Raw genomic sequence first — 16,380 nt, 5'->3', positions numbered from 1 at the left:
CCTGCCTCCAGGCAGGTGGGCAGGGACATTTTGCACATCCCAGAGCTGTGGACATGCATAACGAACAATGCTGAAGAGAGCCGCAAGAGCCCAGAGCATGCCTTGTCCTCCTTTTCCTCAGGCAGCCCTTGCTGCCCTGGGGATGAGGAAGCAGAAGTCGCACCAGCACAAAGAGGACAGCTCTGGTGTCATGCCTGCAACACCAATCCCCCAGGACAGGCAGTGCTGCCGACATGCACTAACCCAGCATCTGTGTGGAATGAGCCAGCCCGGGGAAAGGCACAGCAGGAGCTGCATTTACAGACAGGGAACGTTTTAATTTACAGTTTCTGTCCCAAGAGCAAAGCTGAGGGTTTTTCACCCAAACACTATGGTCTCTGCAGCACACAGCCAGTCCAGCCCCTGGTGCAGGGGGTCAATGCCCCATCATGCTCGCCGCGCCTTCTTGCTTTTCTTTTCTTCTTTGAGGGCACTGTCGTGGGCTTTCCTCTTTGCGGCAAGTTTGTTCGCCTGTAGAGAAAGCCCCCCAGACCCACAGTCAGGTCAGTCTGCCACCACCAAGAGCTGTGCCGCCCTCAGACCCACCAAACCCATTCTACTCCCAGGAGATGGAGAGGAGCAGTGGCACCTCCTGAGTTTTACTTGCAGAGCACATGCTTCGGCCCTGAGGGAGAACAGGGAGACTCCTCTCTGTTAGGGTTGAGTGCCTGCAAGCCTGGTAATGCCAGGCAAGAGGCTTGTACAGCCTCAGCCTAGCACACCTGCAGTCTATGTCCTCACCACCTCCTCAGGTACAGGGAGGAGAGTAAGGAGAAGAGCCGGAAATCCCTGAATGTCAGCAGTGGTTGTAGGCCTGATGAACGTGGGACCAGCCTGTGACAACACAGGCTCAGCCCTGAAGAGCAGCTTCAGCTCTGCCCAGACTCACAGCAGGGCAGGGAGCTGCGGGCTGCACAGCTATGGGTGAAGCTCGCTCCTGCAACCAGAGCTGGGAAAGCACAAGGTTGTCAGAGGCTGCTCCCTCCCCACGAGATGGGGAAAGACCAGGATTTAGCGATCCAGAACTGCAAGCCAATTTGGTAAGAACTAGTGCAGAGATCCTTGTCTCAGGGCATCCCTATCCTCATACCTCTCGGACTTTGCGTTTCTTGCCAAACATGATCTTCTTGTAGAGGTATTTCTCCCTCTTCTTCATCATCATGATGGCCAGGCGCTTCTCCTCGTTTTGCTGTTCCTGCTCCAGGCGCTGCTTGTCCTCCAGCCGCACCTTGCCAGCGGTCACCTTCACAGGAAGTGCCTGTGGGGAGCCAAAAGCTCAGGACCCTGTGTGCTGGGTGCCACCTTCCCCAGGGACAGACATTTCAACATACAGTGGGACCAAGTGTAGCCTCTGCAAGTTTGCGGAAGACACCAAGCTGAGTGATGCACTTGGTACGCAAGAAGGATGACACCCAAAGGGATGTGGACAAGCTCAAGAAACGGACCGATGGAAACCTAATGAGGTTCAATGAGTGTAAGTGCAAGGTTCTGCACCTGGGCTGGGGCAATCCCAGACTTGAGGACAGACTGGGAGAAGAACTCATTGAGAGCAACCCTGCAGAGAAAGACTTGGGGGTTCTGGTGGATGAAAAGCTCGACATGAGCCGGCAATGTGTGCTTGCAGCCCCGAAGGCCAACTGCATCCTGGACTGCATCACCAGAGGAGTAGGCAGCAGGTGGAGGGAGGGGATTGTCCCCCTCTGCTCTGCCTTTCGGAGGCCCCACTTGGAGTGCTGCGTCCAGGTCTGTGGCCCCAGCACAGGAATGATGTGGGGCTGTTCGAGCGGGTCCAGAGGATGGCCACGGAAATGATCAGAGGGCTGGAGCACCTCTCCTATGAAGAAAGGCTGAGAGAAGTAGGGGTGTTCAGTCTAAAGAAGAGAAGGCTCCAGAGAGACCTCATTGCAGCCTTTCAGTACTTAAAAGTAGCTTATAAAAAAAGACTTTTTACACAGGCAGATAGTGATAGGACAAGGGGGAAGGGTTTTAAGTTCAGAGAAGATTTAGGTGAGAGGTTAGGAGGAAACTCTTCCCTCAGAGGGTGGAGAGGCACTGGCACAGGTTGCCCAGAGAAGCTGTGGATGCCCCATCCCTGCAGTTGTTCAAGGCCAAGTTGGACATGGCCCTGGGCAACCTGGTCTGGTTGGTGGCATTGCTGCCCTTGGCAGGGGAGCTGAAACTGGATGTTAACTTTAAGGTCCCTTCCAACAGGAGCCACTCTATGATTATAGGATTTCCACACCATTTGGTAGAGGCAAAGAAGAGTCACAGCACCCTCTGCTCACCCACAGACCAGGCAGCAAAAGGCCAGCCGCAGGATGCAGGTGCTGAGTGTGAACAGGAGCTACAGCCCATTAGCACGGGCTCAGGACCCAGGGGCTGCTGCAGGAGCAGCTCGGCCACAGCAGTCCCAGAGCAGGGACTTGGCTGGGACATGCTGCAGTGAGTTGAGCCCTGGCAGGGAGAGCGCTCACAAAAGCTGTCCTCTCCTGGAGCTCCTGTCCTGCTGCCAGGCACCTCACCTTGTTGCTCTGAGTCTTCTGCTCTTCCATCTTCTTCAATTTCATCTCCTCTTCCTTTTCAGACTCCTCTTCCTCTTCCTCCTCCTCTTCTTTATCGTTGTCATCCTCCTCCTCTTCCTCCTCGTCCTCCTCACTCTCTTCACCTACAGAGAGACCACTATCAACTGGGAGCATACCGACACTGCAGTGGGTACAGCTCTGCCGAAGCAGCAGTGCTGCCTGGCTCCCCTCCTCTTCAGCCCCAGGAGCTGTGTGTCACCTGGGTCTTCGCCCCGCTGCATGGCCAGCAGTTTCAGCTTCTCAGGAGGAATGTAGTCTCCCTCCTGCTCCGTCACGAAGGGTGAGAGGTGTGGGGGCAGCAACACACCAGGGAAATAATCAGCTACAGGGAGGCACAGCTTAGCATTGACCGAGTCAAAAACCCACTGAGGCTGCAGGTAATACCTGTGGGACAGAGCAGGACAGAGTTGGGGGGTCAAGACCGTGTCCTCCTGCCCCAAGCTCTGGAGCTCAGGGGGCTGCAGGACTGCAGCAGAGCAGGATTTAAGGAGACAGAGCGTGGGACAGCTCGGGACAGCCACTAGCCCAGGTGACCATGCTGGGGACAGGCGACCTGCCTCACCTGCCCACAACCTGCTGCTCCACCCGGGGCCGGTCAACAATCTGGTGGGTGATGGAGGGGTCGCTCACGTCGTAGGTGGCGCCGATGCACAGGGACTTGTCCCAGGACACTTGGCCACCAAAGCACCTGCCAGCCAAATACACCAAGCAGTCACACCGGAAAGGCCCTCAGGGTCACCTCACCTGTGGGACACGAGGCAGATCGGCCACAGCAATCCCACTGGAGGGGACAGGGAAGTAGGGCTGCTGGGGAAGGCTGATGATGAAGGAAGTACCGGATGATGAAGGCGAGTGGCTCTCGAGGAACCTCCCTGTTGAGGAAGAAGCGCAGCCCTTCAAACAGCTTTTTGTGTTTCTCCAGGGCCTCTTGCTCCTTCCTCCTCGCATCCATCTGCTCAGCGGTCTCCTGCTCAGAGCAAAGCATTCAGTCTCTTCCTGCATGCAGCCCCTGCCAAGCCCCTCACTGCAGGGAGGGGCTCCTGGGTGCTGCCCCCATCCTCCTGCCAGTCCCCCCGCACCCACACTGCACAGTCCCAGCCTTCGCTCAGCCACAAGACGCGCTGCAGACAATCACATGCGGCCAGGGCTGAGCCACCCTGCCAGGCTCTTACCCCCTCCACAGGGAACTCATCCATCTCCACCTCATCCTCCTGGGCCGGTGCCACCACACGCACCAGGCTGGCACTCAGAGCTGACAGTTTCTGCAGCAGGAGACGGAGAAGACATAAGAGGCAGGCTCACAGAGGAAATCCCCCAAGGGCAGGCACCGATTGCCTCCTCTGGCCAGCCCAAAGGGGCAATCAGGCTCTGCTCCTCAGTCCCTGCACCATGAGTTCTCCACACCAGGAGGGGTCAATGGCCAGGACACCAAGGCCACACAGGTCCCTGCACACAGGCTCCTAACGCTGACCCTCGTGGAAGCAGCGTCCCTCACCTCCAGGTAGCTCTCCGAATCCATGGCGTACTCCTTGCCCTCCGCAGGCTTTAAATCAACCTCCGCCTGGCCATCGATCTGAGGAGAAACAGAAAGACAGGGATACAGCTCCCAGGCCTGGAGCACCCAAACATCCTCTGCTCCAGCCCTTCCACCACCCACACTGGTCCTGCAGGGGCTCTGCTCCCTGCAGCAGGTGCTGCCACCAGCCTGGTGCCCCCAGGGCAGGCAGCAGCCTCACCTTGGGTGGATAGTGCAGGTTGAGCGAGTGGTAGAGGCGGAAGTTGACAAAGCCCAGCAAGGTGGTGTAGAACTCAGTGAAGGTGGCCATCACGCGGTAATCCACATCCGTGGGGTGCTGCGGGCACGCAGGGAGGGTGAGAACACGAGAATGAAGGACCAGATCCCCTCATCAGGTACAGGGCCCCAGCCTCCCAGCTTGGGGCATGAAGCTGCTGGGAGGTCAGGCCACAAGCCCCGCTGCTCACTCGCCCCAACTCTGGCCTCATCTGCAGACAGAGGAAGGTCCTGCCCTCTTCACAGCCAGGTCTAGAGATTTATGCCCAGCACCAGACACTGGACAGGGAGAGTGCTCCAGGCTGCGGGGGGGGCAGGGGACACCGCCATAGGCCGCACTAAAGACCACAAACTCAGGACACCCCAACCTAAACGAGCCCTGGACAAACGTGGAACAAAAGGAGAGCACTAAAGCGATGGTGAGCTCCCGTGTGCCAGCGGTGCTGGCAGGGCATGCCACCCGTGCTGGCCCGGCATCACCCTCAGCTCCCACAGAGCCCCGCCGGGATGGCTGCGCCATGAGCACGCTGCCTCGCCGCCCTGGCAAAGAGGGCACGGGGTCTGACTTGCTTTGGCACCTCCAGCTGAGTTAACTACCAGCTAATCTTTAATTGCTGGGTAAAGTGAGTTTTAATAATTGACAAAAGGAGTGTAACAGCTGGGGAGACTGGTACAGCCAGGCACCAGGGCCATGGACACTGCCATTCCTGACAGAAGGGGGCTGTGTCCCCACAGGGCTGCCAAGCCAGGCCTCGTGGACTCCACCGTAGGCTGGGCACTGCCCGATTTGTCCCTCTAGCACGAGGGAGAGGAGACTTCCCCACCACCCCTCCCCAGCCCCAGGGAAGGGAACAGCAAAGCAGTAGCAGCAGCAGCACAGGTCCCGCTGTGCCCGGGTACTCACGTCGTGGGCGAAGGCGTAAGGGGTGATCCAGGTGACGGGCTGCCCCAGCACCTCTGCCTGGTAGTAGATGCCCTTGATGGAGAGGAAGACCTGGCAGGGAACAGAGTGACGGATGAAGGCCAGGGTGTTCCCTGGTTCTCATCAGCCTTCCCTGGGCAGCAGGGGTGTGAGGGAGCATCAGGGACAGCCCGGCAGGGCTCGCCCCTCGCTGGGGAACCCACCTTGCGCAGGGAGCGGGATGCGATGACGTAGTTGAGGAACTCGACAGCCAGGCGCCGGCAGAGCTGGATGGTCTGAACGTGGCACTTGCCCGTCCGCGGGAAAGTGGAGAAGAGGAAGCACATGGAGAGGGCATCGTCCAGGTCCCGCAGCGCATCTACAAAGGTTGGGTACCTGCATCCAGGCAGGAGGGGAAGGTGGCATCACACCCAGCCCCAGAGCCACCAGAAACCAGCCGGGACTGCAGCAACTGGTGGATACCTTGCTTGAGAAAGGAACAGGCTCTCACAGCCACCTCGGGGCATCCGGGTGGTCTGTGGGGATGGGGTGACACCGCTGGGCAGCCAGCCCCTCACAGGAGCCTTCCAGCAGCTCCCTAGGGTTCAGGACTGCCTTGGGAGCCAGGAACCTCCCTAAGAAGGGGATGACAAACCCAGCTTGTGCAGCTGGATGTGCACATCCTGCCCCGGGGTGACAGCAGGATACAGCATGGCCTCACAGCTCGAGCGGCACACCCCGACTATCTGCCCTTCACAGCACAAATCTTGTCAGGACAGCATTTGTCTCCCAGGCTTGTTTCTCTCCCCCCTCTCCTCGCTGGCACAGCTGGGTCCCAAACACCGCTGGGACAACAGAGAGGTTTGCCAGAGCACGTTCCCTCTCTCGTGGGTCCTGTCCTCTCCTCTCCCATTGCCACCAGCCACTTGCATTGGCACGGCTGGCCTCCCTCCAAGGGTGACCCTAGAAAGCGCTCAGGAAGAGCAGAAGAGCTCTTAGCATCGTCTTGGAGATCCTGGAGCCACCTGTGATGGCCAGGAGCTCCCTGCTTGCTCACACTTGGCTCCTGCTGGCATGCAGCATGCTGCAGCCTTCCCCACTGACCCAGGAACACCAGCTTGTGTCCAACAACACCCAGAACAACACCCAGAACTGCGGTGGGAGCTGGGTTCCTGAGGAGGGACGGACCCGGAGAGGGCTCTGCACACCACAGTTGATTTCTGTTGAAGAAAATCCCCCCCGCAGTGAGACTGGCTCACCTCTCCTTCACGATGTGGTCAAGCTTGTAGCTGGGCTTGTTGTCCTTCAGCCGCTCTGCTGTGCCCCACTCGCTCTTCCCGTACGCCTTCCGCAGCTTGCGGACGAAGATCTGCAGGCAGAGGGGGAGCTGAGCGCCGGGGGGGGGGCAAAACACCGCGTGCCCCCCCGGGCCCTCGGGCAGGACACGTACCTTGTACTCCCGGAACTTGTTGACGATGGGCTCATGGAGGAGGAACTTGATGTCCTTGAGAAGATAGAAGGTCCTGGGGGCCGTGGAGCCTTTGTTCACCTTCTTCTTGTGCTTGGGCTCGTGGGGGTAGATCCCCTTCAGGATGCAGAGGCGCCTGCGGGGGGGAGTCAGCGGCTCTGAGGCCGGGTCTCAGCCTGGCCTGGTCTAAGGCCAGAACCCCCAGCCCGGCCGCACGCACCTGAAGTCGGGCAGGCTGAGCTGCAGCTTCTTCCGTGCCTTGTTGCGGGTGATGTAGTTGGTGGCCGAGCCCCGCTCGTACTGCGGGGGGAGACGGCGGCGGCGTCACGGGCGGCACCGGGACACGGCCGGGCACTGGGGGGGTGGATGGAGCCGGGGGGGGAACGGGGGGAGAACCGGGGGGAATGAGGGGGAGCCCGGGGGGGGATGAGGGGGAGCCGGGGAGGGGGGATGAGGGAGAATGAGGGGGAACCGGGGAGGGGGATGAGGGGGAACCGGGGAGGGGGATGAGGGGGAACCGGGGAGGGGGATGAGGGGGAGCCCGGGGGGCGGGGGTGAGGGGGAACCGGGGGGGGGGATGAGGGGGAACCGGGGGGAGGGATGAGGGGGAACCGGGGGGGGGGATGAGGGGGAACCGGGGGGGGGGGGATGAGGGGGAACCGGGGGGGGGGGTGAGAGGGGGTGAGGGGGAACCCAGGGGGAACCCAGGGGGAACCGGGGACCGGGCTGGGGGGGGGGGGGGGAGGGGGGGAAAGGAGCCCCGGGGGAAATGAGGGGGAACCCGGGACCGGGACCAGCCCCCGGTGCGTGCCTGTGCCGTTCCCGTTCCCGTTCCCGTCCCCCCCCGGTACCTTTCTCTTCTCCACCCCCCCCATGACCCTGCCGCCGCCGCCGCCCGCGTGGTGCCGCCGCTCCCTAGGCCCCCGGCTGCCCCCGCCCCGCCTGCGCGGGGCCGCAACGCGCCTGCCCCGGCCGGAGCCGCCGCCCTGCGCCCTGGTGCGGGGTGCGGGGGGGGTTGCGGGGGGGGGTGCGGGGGGCTCGGGGGGGCGCGGGGGACTCGGGGGGAGCGGCTCGGGGCAGGCGCGCCGCGGGCAGCCCAGGGGGCGGAGGGGAAAGGGGCGGGGGGACCGGGGTGGGGCGGGGCGGGGCTGGCACCGGGGCTGGGCCCGGGATGGGGCCGGGGCAGCTACGGGCTGGGCACCGGGCTGGCACCGGGACCGCGCCGGGATGGGGCCGGGGTGGCACCGGGAGTGACACCGGGACTGGCACCGGGAGTGACACCGGGAGTGACACCGGCACCGGGGCTGCTCCGGGCTGGGCACCGGGGTGGCACCGGGACCAACATCAGCACGGGCACGGGCACCGGGACTGGCTCCGGGATGGGCACCGGGGCTGACACCGGGGGACCGACACCGACACCGACCCCCGGGCCGGCCCCGGGCCCGCCGCCCGCCTCCCCCCGCCCCGCCCCAGCCGTCCCCGTCCCCGCCCCGTGTCCGCCCGGTGCCGCCCGGTGCCTGTCGCCCCCCGCCTGCCGCTGCCCGGGGCGCGGCGCCCTGCCCGCCCTGCCCTGCTCCGCGCCCGGCTCCGGGCAAAGTCCCCCCGCTGCCCGGCCGGGCCCCCGCCGCCCCGCCGCGATGTGGCTGCTCCTCGTCCTGCTGCCGGCGGCCGCGCTGCCCGCCCGGGGCTGCCGTGAGTATGGGGACCCCCGGCCGGACCCGGGGATCCCCCCCCCGGGCGGGCCGTGCTGCGGGCGGCACCGGGCTGGGCCCCCCCTTTTCCACCTCCTTTGGCTTTGCCTCTTCCCCGGCTCTTCGGTGACTTTCGGGGGCTCGGCTGCGCCGGGCGGGGGGCGCGCAGCGGGGTGGGGGTGTCCCGGTGGGGAGCGCGGCCCCACCGCCACGCCGCGTCCCCCCGAAAGGCCGGTGCCGGGCTGGGGGCTCGCACCCGCCGCCGTCCTCACGCCTCGGGGGACCCCCGGGGACAGGGGCGCCGGGGGAGGCGGCGGTGCGGGTGCTGAACGCGCGGCTGCTGGGGCTGGCGGCGGAGCCGGGGCTGGACGCTGACCCCGGTGTCTACGTGGGCCTGCGCCTCGCCGGGGAGCACGACCTGCGCGCCGAGCGGCACTACCTGGAGCGGCTGCGGGACACCTTCCAGGGACGCTACGGCCGGTAGGTCCCCTGCGACCCCCGTGTGTCACAAGGGGACATTCGCTGACCCCCTTTCTGGTCCCACTGATGCCGGAATCCCCGCAGGAGCCTGGAGTCAGCCAGCCACTCGTCCCACGGCCATCGCCACCGGGATGCCGAGCACAGCATGTAGGTGATGGGGTTGGGGACGGGGACAGCGTGGGTCCCTCTGCAGCGGGGTGGCAGCTCCCCAACGCCAACCCCGCTGCTTGCAGGGACACCAGGGCGGCAGCGCAGTGGCCGGAGACGGGGCGGCTGGCGCTGTACCTGCTGGGGCTGCGGGCCACCTGCCCCCCGCCGGACCCCAGTCCCCAGCGCTTCCTGGTGACGTGGCTCAAGTACTACCTGGAGAAGGACTGGGAAGGTGGGGATGGCCCCGGAGGGCGGCCACAGTGGTCACCCAGCTGGGCGCTGGCATCCCTGGCTCCGGCGGGGCCACCAGCTGGCCCTGGTGACTGTGGTGCCCTGTCCCCAGGATCCCGGCGGCATGGCCACCCCCTCACCAGTTACTACCAGTACAGCCTGGGCGTGCTGGCGCTGTGTGTCCACCGCAAACGGGTGCGCGAGGAGGTGATCCAGCGGCTGCTGGTGGCCGAGCAGCACAGGCGGTTCCGGCACGCGGGCAGCAGCACCGTGGGTAAGGGGCCGTGGGACCCTTGGGGACCTAGAAGGACACACCAGGGTGGGTGTGCGGCACCCAGGGTGACACGGGGCATCCCCGCAGACACGGAGGCGGTGGCGGCGCTGGCCTTCGCCTGCCTGGAGCGGGAGCAGCTTGTCAGGCCCAGGCTGGCAGCGGAACTGCGGGCAGCTGTGCGTGGCATCAGGGCAAGGTTCGTGGCGGCGCAGAGTGAGGACGGCTTCATCGGCAATGTCTTCAGCACCCCCTTGGCCATGCAGGTGTGCGCGGGTGCAGGTGCACGTGCGAGCTCAGGAGCATGGGTGCCTGCAGGCACGTGCAGGGTGCAGGTGTGGGTGCAGGTGTACAGCACCACAGCAGCACCATGCCCACGGTACTATGCCCTGACCCGCTCCTCTCCTCGCTTTGAGCCTGAGCCCTGCCCTGAGCCCTTCCTCCCTCTCCTCCTAGGTCTTCATCGCCACCAACAGGTGCAGAACGCAGCCGGCGTACGGCCGGGCCACGGCTGCGCTGCTGCAGCGCCTGGACGCCTTCACCAGCGCCGCGGCCATGGCCCAGGCACTGCCTGTGTTGCACGGCCGCAGCTACCTGGACATCGCCTCCATGCAGTGCAAGGAGGAGCTGGGTAGGAGCTGGGGCCAGGGTGGCGGCAAGGGGGCAGGCACAGGGCTGGCACCGATGCCACCGTGGTGGCTGTCCTTGTCACAGACACGCTGACGCCCCTTGCCCTCGAGCCGCTGTCCGTGGGGCCGGGGAACATGATGGTGCGGCTGGTGGTGGAGTGCCCGGTGCCACTGTGTCCCCAGCACCTGCTCTATGACCTCCCGGTGCCTGTGCCCACCGGCGCCTCCCTCCTGGACCTGCTCGGGGCGGCCCCAGCGCAGGGACCCCAAAATTTCACGTGCGTAACCCCACGTGCCGGGGGGGACACAGACTCTGGCAGGGGGCTGCCACCCTGTCCCCTCCCGCCACATCTCTTGGCACCCTTGAGACCCCCAGGCCCCTCACCCCCCTCTGCCCCCCAGGTTTGAGACCCAGGACACCCCCCAGGGCCCCTTCCTGACCTCGGTGCTGGGCCTGGCAGCGCAGCCACTGGAGCGGCACTACTGGCAGCTGCTGGGTGGCCTCGGCACCAGCCTGCAGATGGGTGAGTGAGTGCCGGGGGGTGACGGGGACGCCGGGGGGTGACGGGGACTGCGTGCACCCCGGCCACTGCGTCTCTCTGCAGGCGTTGCTGACTACAGACCGGAGGACGGGGAGACCGTCGTCCTGCGCCTGAGCAAGTGGTAGGCGGGGGGGGCCCCGCTGCTGCCCCAGCTGATGGGGGCGATGACAATGAAACTCTGCAGCATCCCCCAGGCTGTGCTGTGCTTTCTCTGCGCGCCGGCGAGGGTGAGGATGGGGACAGTGGGATGGGCGCACCCGGGCTCCCTGCTTGGGCACTGGCAGCTCCTTGGTTGTGTCCCCGCTCTGGTGGCTGACAGCCCCTGGGTTTTGGGGTGCACAGTGCCCCCGAGGGTGCTTGTGGGGCAGCCTGAAGCTGTGAGCAGCGGGACAAGGCACGAGAAGGGAGAGTCCCCTCCACGCGCCTCCTAATTTTAGCAGCTGGGGGTGACATCTCCCCCCACCCCAGGGGCTGGGGGCAATGGCATCGGTGGGGACCGTGGTGGCCCCAGCATGGGGACTGGTGCCAGGGCACTTCTGTCTGACACGTGCATGGAAACTCCATGAGATTTAATCCCCTCCCAGAACAAGACCGGGGCGGGGGCAGCTGGCAGGGAGTGGTGCCAGGGCAGGCAGTGCGCTGGGCGGGGATGCCGGTGCCTGTGCCAGGCCAGCGAGCGATGGCGCCCGCCCCGGCGTGAGTCAGCCGGGGACACTGACGCAGCCCCGCCGTCACCATGGAGGCCGCCTGTGCTCCCACCGCCTCCGGTGCTCCGGCTGCGGGCGGCTCCAGGGGGGAACACGCAGCCGCTGCCGCCGGTTCCCAGCTCGCCGTGCCGCTCCCCCGGTTTTCCACAGGCCCGCACCGCCGCACGCCCGCACTGCCAGCTGCTGTGACGTGCGGCGGCCCGGTGGGGAGGAGCCTCGCTGCCTTCGCTCCCCGCCATCAAACTTTCCTCTTGCTCCTCGGTGCCGGCGCTGCTTGCACATGGCACCCCGCGGCTGACCCCTCTGTGGGCCCACCCTGGGCAGGTGACGCCGACACCAACACTGGGAGGAGCCGGGGACACCACACGCACCGGCACGGCCGGCGTGGCAGCGGTGCTCATGTGCCCGCGGTGCCCTGGCGGTGATGAAGCAGCGATGACGGCCGCCGGAGGGACGCTCCAGCCCCGCAGACCTGACCCCGGGTGGCAGCTGTCGGGGCCGCCGCTGCCTCTGGCCCTCACCGTGCTGGCCTGGCTGGGCACCGGCACTGCCCTGGCCGGCCTGAACAAATGGATTTTCGCTGCCCACGGCTTCCGCTACCCGCTGCTGCTGTCATCCCTGCACATGCTGGCGGCAGTAGCACTGGGGTACCCGCTGGGGTGGGCACGGGGCCCACCACCATCCGTCCGTCCTCGTGCCAGGATCTACTTGCTGAGCCTCACCTTCTGCGGCAGCGTGGCCCTGGGCAACCTGGGGCTGAGCCTGGTGCCACTGGACGCAGCGCAGGCCGTGCACGCCACCGCCCCGCTCGCCACCCTGCTGCTGTCAGCACTGCTGCGGGGCCACCGGCACCACCCGCTACAGTACATGGCCATGGGGCCTGTCTGCGCCGGGGCCGCCTGCAGCATCGCCGGTGGCGTCCACTTCCACCAGCCCGGAGGCTGCGTCCTCCTCGCCGCCACCGTCCTGCGCGCCCTCAAGTCGCTGCAGCAGAGTAAGTGCCGCCCGCATGCCCCCGGGGTGTCCCAGTGCTGGTGGTGGTGCTGCGCCCAGGATGTGCCATCAGCACCCCAACCATTGTGGTGCTCTGGTCCCCTTCGCCACCCTCGATACTGGTGTCACCGCTGCTTCTGGTGCTGGGGATGTCCTTGTCCCAATGCCCTGCCCTGGCCTGGTGACACCAAAGTGTCTGCTCACCCCAGTGCCACTCCCTGCCCACCCTGGTCTCGGTGCCATCTGGCCCCAGGGCCACCACAGCTCCAGTGCCACCCTGCCCTCAGCATCAGCCCCTGCCCACCCTGTCCCTGCTGCCACCCCAGTGCCACCCTCACCCCCTGGCTTCATGCCCTGGGGTCTGTCCCATGATCCTGGCCCGAGGTGACCCTGGTTCGTTGGCGAGGAGCAAACACATTGGTGTCCCCGCGGTGGCACACCGGCCAGCTCCAGGGACACTGTCCCATGTGCTGTGGCCATGGGGGTGGCAGTGCCTTTGGCCTGCACAGAGGCACACAGGCTGCTCCCCTCTGTCCCTGTCCCCTCCCCGTGGGGTGGCTGGGTCCGCAGCCCCTACAAGTCCCCCTGCCGAGTGGCATCGTCCCTGTGCACCGAGCAGCATCGTCCCCACACGGGGCCCCTGGGCGCTGTGGGAGCAGCGGGGCCACCCGGGCCGCGATGTCCTTGGCAGGCAGCAGAGAGGAGCCGTCTGGCCCCGAGCTCACTTGTTTTTCGGCTGGGAAGGGAGCGTTTCCTCCGCCGCGGCGGCCGCAGCCTGTGACTCACGCAGGCACCGCAGGGTTGGGCGCTGGCGTCAGGATGAGCGCTGGGCACGTGCTCTGACGCCCCTGCGGTCTCTGGGCTGGGGGGCACCCCAGGACCCTGCAAGCTGCCTCAGCAGGGCCAGGAGCAGCTCCTTTCCCCGTGTCCCCGCAGACGGTGCTGCTCCCCACATCTCCCTTTGCAGCGATTTTCGGGATTTATTTCGGGATTTCTTTCAGCACTGGGTGGGGAGCTCCCGCTGACTGTCCCCCCCGTCCCCAGGCCTGCTGCTGCAGGAGGACCGGCTGGACGCTGTCTCCCTGCTCTGCCTCACCGCCCTGCCCAGCTTCTGGCTCCTGTTCGGGGCGGCCATGGCGCTGGAGGTGGCCCCAGCCTGGGAGGGCGTCCTGCGCTACGACGGCTCCCTCTGGGGCTGCGTCCTGCTCAGCTGCCTTGGCTCCGTCCTCTACAACCTTGCCAGCTTCTGCGTACTGTCTCTCACCTCCGCCCTCACCATCCACCTCCTGGGCAACCTCACCGTGGTGGGCAACCTCCTGCTCTCCCGCCTGCTCTTCGGCAGCCACCTGAGTGGGCTCAGCTACCTGGGCATCGGGCTGACGCTGGCCGGGATGTTCATGTACCACCAGCCGCAGCTCGTCGCGAGGCGCTGGGCAGCGTGGCCGGGCCGCGGCCCCCCCAGGCGCGAGTAGGGATGGGGCGGCCACAGGGACAGCGGGACGGCGGCGAGCACTGGGCATGGGCCTGTGCGTGTGTGCCGGTGGGGCACGGTACTGCGTGCACACGTATGTGCTGGTGTGCGTGGCCCTGCGTGCACGTGTGTGTGCCAGTGTGTGGGGCACTGCATGCACACGTGTGCAGGTGTGTGTGGCACTGTGCACATGTGTGTGCTGTACGCGTGGCTCTGTGTGCACATTTGTTGGTGTGCATGGTACTGGGTACACATATGCCTGCTGCTGCTCAGAGCACTGTACGCACATGTGTGTGCACAGCTCTGCGTGCATACATGTGTGCCGGTGTGCACAGGCCCTTTGTGTACGTGTGTGCTAGTGTGCACAGCTCTGCATACACACATTTATGCCAGTGCGCATGGTCACATGCAGACATAAGTGCTGGTGTGCAGAGCTCTGTGTGTGCACGTGTGCGCCACAGTGCGCAGGTTCTGTATGTGCAAGGGGGTGTCTGTGTGCACAGCTGTGTGCATGGGGCAAGTGCGTGCAGGTGTGCAAAGGCTCTGCAGGTGTGAGTGGATCTCTGCTGTGTGTGCAGGGAGCACGTGAGTGTTGGTGCATAAAGGTTCTGTGTGTGCAAGCAGGTCTCACACATGTAGGCATGTGTGTGCTAGTGGGCACAAGTTCCCTGTGCGCAGTGTGTGTGTGCAGAGCGTTTTGTGCAGGTGTGCATGTGTGTGCTGGTGTGCACAGGCTCTGCACGTGTGAGTGGCTCTCTCTGCACGGCTCTGTGCCTGGGGCACATGTATGTTGGTGTGTACAGGTATGGGGGGCACAAGTGCATGTGCAGAGCATTATGCATGAGTGTGCATGTGTGTGCAGGGTGCACAGGCTGTGTGTACATGTGTGTGCACAGCCTCCGTGTGCAAGCACATCTCTGTGCACAGCAGATGTGTGCGTGTGTGTGTGTGCACGTGTGTGTGCATCACTACTGAGCTCTGCTGGGTGGAGTGAGCCCGGTGCACACATGGAGCATGTGCATGCACGCCTCGTGCCCCTGCGGGATGGAGTGCACCGGACCCTTGTGGTGCTGCGTGCCAGCGCGGTGCCGGTGTCCCCAGCGGGCGTTACGCTCCTCCAGGGCTCACCGGCCTCTGATGGAGCAGTGGCACGGCACGTGCAAAGGGACAACGCATGTGAGTGCCAGCCCAGCTGTGTGCACACCAGACACGGCTGCACACCCGCAGGTGCTCTGCGGTAGGAGCACTGGAACCACTGCGCATGGCCTGTGTCGGGGCCGAGGACAACTCTGATTGCACTCGTCCTGAAATAAAGCTCTATTTTTGTTGTACTCCTACCGTGGCTTCTGTGGTGACTTCGCACCTGGAACAGGCTGGGCTCCCAGGGGAGGCTGTGCCCATGGGCTTCACCCTGCCCCGGGGCCGAGAGCACCCCAGCCCTTTTCCAGCCCTTTTCCAGCCCCGTGACTCACCTCACCCTCATTGTGAGCACAGCCGCTGCCCTGGCTGGGCTCCAGCCCTGCAAACCAGCAGCCCGCCCAGCCGCGATTCCCAAACAGCAATTTTCTTCCACCCGTCGGGATGGTAAATGTTGGTGCCACATGCAAAAGTGTTGTGGGAACAGCTTCTGCTCCATCAAGGAGCAAACTGTGGCTCGTGGGGGCCACGATGGTGCCGTGGTGTCACCACCACCGGGGCCACCTTCCCCTGGGGTGCCCGTCCCACGAAGTACTCAAAAGGCACCGAGGTATCAGAGAACAGCCCCTGCTCTTGCCAAGAGCTCAGCAACCACAAGCCGTGCCCATTCCTCTGCCTATTTGCTTTTAGGGCTCAGATTTCAGAAGCTTTTCCCTAGCAGGGAAGACTGGAAGGCATTTTGGGTTTGCTTCTGAAGGGCAAGCCATGCTGTGGCCCCCAGGATGAGGCTGGGCAAAGCTCCCACCCTGGTGTCCCCAGGACCCGGCAGCTGTGCTGTCCCCTGCCAGGGGATGGAGGAACGGGGCTGGCACCCATGCCGCTGCCTGGATCCTGCTGAACCCATGCCTTTGCCTTGTTTGCCCTCTTTTTAGCACTTTGTATGCTGGCCTGGTCCCAGGGTGGGGCTGGCTCCAGGCTGGGCACAGGGGTCCCATGGGTTGCTTTGTGCTGGAGGGGTTATGCTGCCCGTAAAGGGCCTGGCCTGGTTGCTGTCCCCCTCTCCGGGTATTTCAGGCCATGATCTCAGCCTGGTGGCATTCCCCAGTAACAGCTGCTTGGGTGTCCTAGAGGGGCATGGTCAGGTCGCAGCTCCTCCTCTCTGAGCTCTTAAACTGCTCCCCAAATCTCCCTCTGAGGCACTGGCGAAGCATGCCGGGGCTAGGCTGTGACCGTGGTGCAGGTTCCGGAGCAGGGCAGGAGGCTCAAGCTGGCTTTGCTGAGCCAGGCGCGTGTCTT

General features: G+C 64.8%; 3 protein-coding genes across 3 annotated transcripts; 2 read left to right on the top strand and 1 right to left on the bottom strand.

Annotated features, from left to right (window-relative positions):
* Positions 1-296: 296 nt before the first annotated feature.
* Positions 297-7,711, bottom strand: PES1 (pescadillo ribosomal biogenesis factor 1). The gene is made up of 15 exons (XM_040577064.1): positions 7,634-7,711; positions 7,003-7,082; positions 6,765-6,918; positions 6,574-6,683; positions 5,539-5,710; positions 5,318-5,407; positions 4,358-4,474; positions 4,117-4,194; positions 3,794-3,883; positions 3,458-3,588; positions 3,184-3,309; positions 2,821-3,005; positions 2,562-2,704; positions 1,130-1,297; positions 297-510 (listed from the first exon to the last, which is right to left on the bottom strand). Exons 1-15 carry the CDS (start codon positions 7,655-7,657, stop codon positions 427-429), a joined length of 1,752 nt encoding a protein of 583 aa, XP_040432998.1. The 5' UTR covers positions 7,658-7,711; the 3' UTR covers positions 297-426.
* A 603-nt stretch (positions 7,712-8,314) lies between these two features.
* Positions 8,315-10,964, top strand: TCN2 (transcobalamin 2). Its single transcript, XM_040577065.1, has 10 exons — positions 8,315-8,474; positions 8,770-8,953; positions 9,038-9,100; positions 9,187-9,335; positions 9,447-9,608; positions 9,696-9,871; positions 10,062-10,236; positions 10,320-10,512; positions 10,637-10,758; positions 10,840-10,964. Exons 1-10 carry the CDS (start codon positions 8,420-8,422, stop codon positions 10,899-10,901), a joined length of 1,341 nt encoding a protein of 446 aa, XP_040432999.1. The 5' UTR covers positions 8,315-8,419; the 3' UTR covers positions 10,902-10,964.
* On the top strand, positions 10,919-15,282 carry SLC35E4 (solute carrier family 35 member E4). Its single transcript, XM_040577082.1, has 3 exons — positions 10,919-11,003; positions 11,808-12,477; positions 13,521-15,282. The coding sequence occupies exons 1-3, from the start codon at positions 10,932-10,934 to the stop codon at positions 13,946-13,948; spliced, it is 1,170 nt and encodes a 389-aa protein (XP_040433016.1). The 5' UTR covers positions 10,919-10,931; the 3' UTR covers positions 13,949-15,282.
* Positions 15,283-16,380: the final 1,098 nt, after the last annotated feature.

Source organism: Cygnus olor, chromosome 17 (assembly GCF_009769625.2).
Source record: "Cygnus olor isolate bCygOlo1 chromosome 17, bCygOlo1.pri.v2, whole genome shotgun sequence".
In the NCBI taxonomy this organism is placed as follows: Eukaryota; Metazoa; Chordata; class Aves; order Anseriformes; family Anatidae; genus Cygnus; species Cygnus olor.
This window is presented reverse-complemented; position numbering and strand designations above follow the sequence as displayed.

Coding starts and splice junctions, on each gene's coding strand:
- PES1 (XM_040577064.1), bottom strand. CDS start 7,657: ATGGGGGGGGTGGAGAAGAGAAAG. Junction 7,083..7,633: donor GGGGGGTGGAGAAGAGAAAG/GTACCGGGGGGG, acceptor CTCCCCCCGCAG/TACGAGCGGGGCTCGGCCAC. Junction 2,705..2,820: donor GCAGCGGGGCGAAGACCCAG/GTGACACACAGC, acceptor GTCTCTCTGTAG/GTGAAGAGAGTGAGGAGGAC.
- TCN2 (XM_040577065.1), top strand. CDS start 8,420: ATGTGGCTGCTCCTCGTCCTGCTGCCGGCGGCCGCGCTGCCCGCCCGG. Junction 9,609..9,695: donor CGCGGGCAGCAGCACCGTGG/GTAAGGGGCCGT, acceptor GCATCCCCGCAG/ACACGGAGGCGGTGGCGGCG. Junction 10,759..10,839: donor CGGCACCAGCCTGCAGATGG/GTGAGTGAGTGC, acceptor GTCTCTCTGCAG/GCGTTGCTGACTACAGACCG.
- SLC35E4 (XM_040577082.1), top strand. CDS start 10,932: ATGGGGGCGATGACAATGAAACTCTGCAGCATCCCCCAGGCTGTGCTG. Junction 11,004..11,807: donor TTCTCTGCGCGCCGGCGAGG/GTGAGGATGGGG, acceptor CACCCTGGGCAG/GTGACGCCGACACCAACACT. Junction 12,478..13,520: donor CCTCAAGTCGCTGCAGCAGA/GTAAGTGCCGCC, acceptor CCCCGTCCCCAG/GCCTGCTGCTGCAGGAGGAC.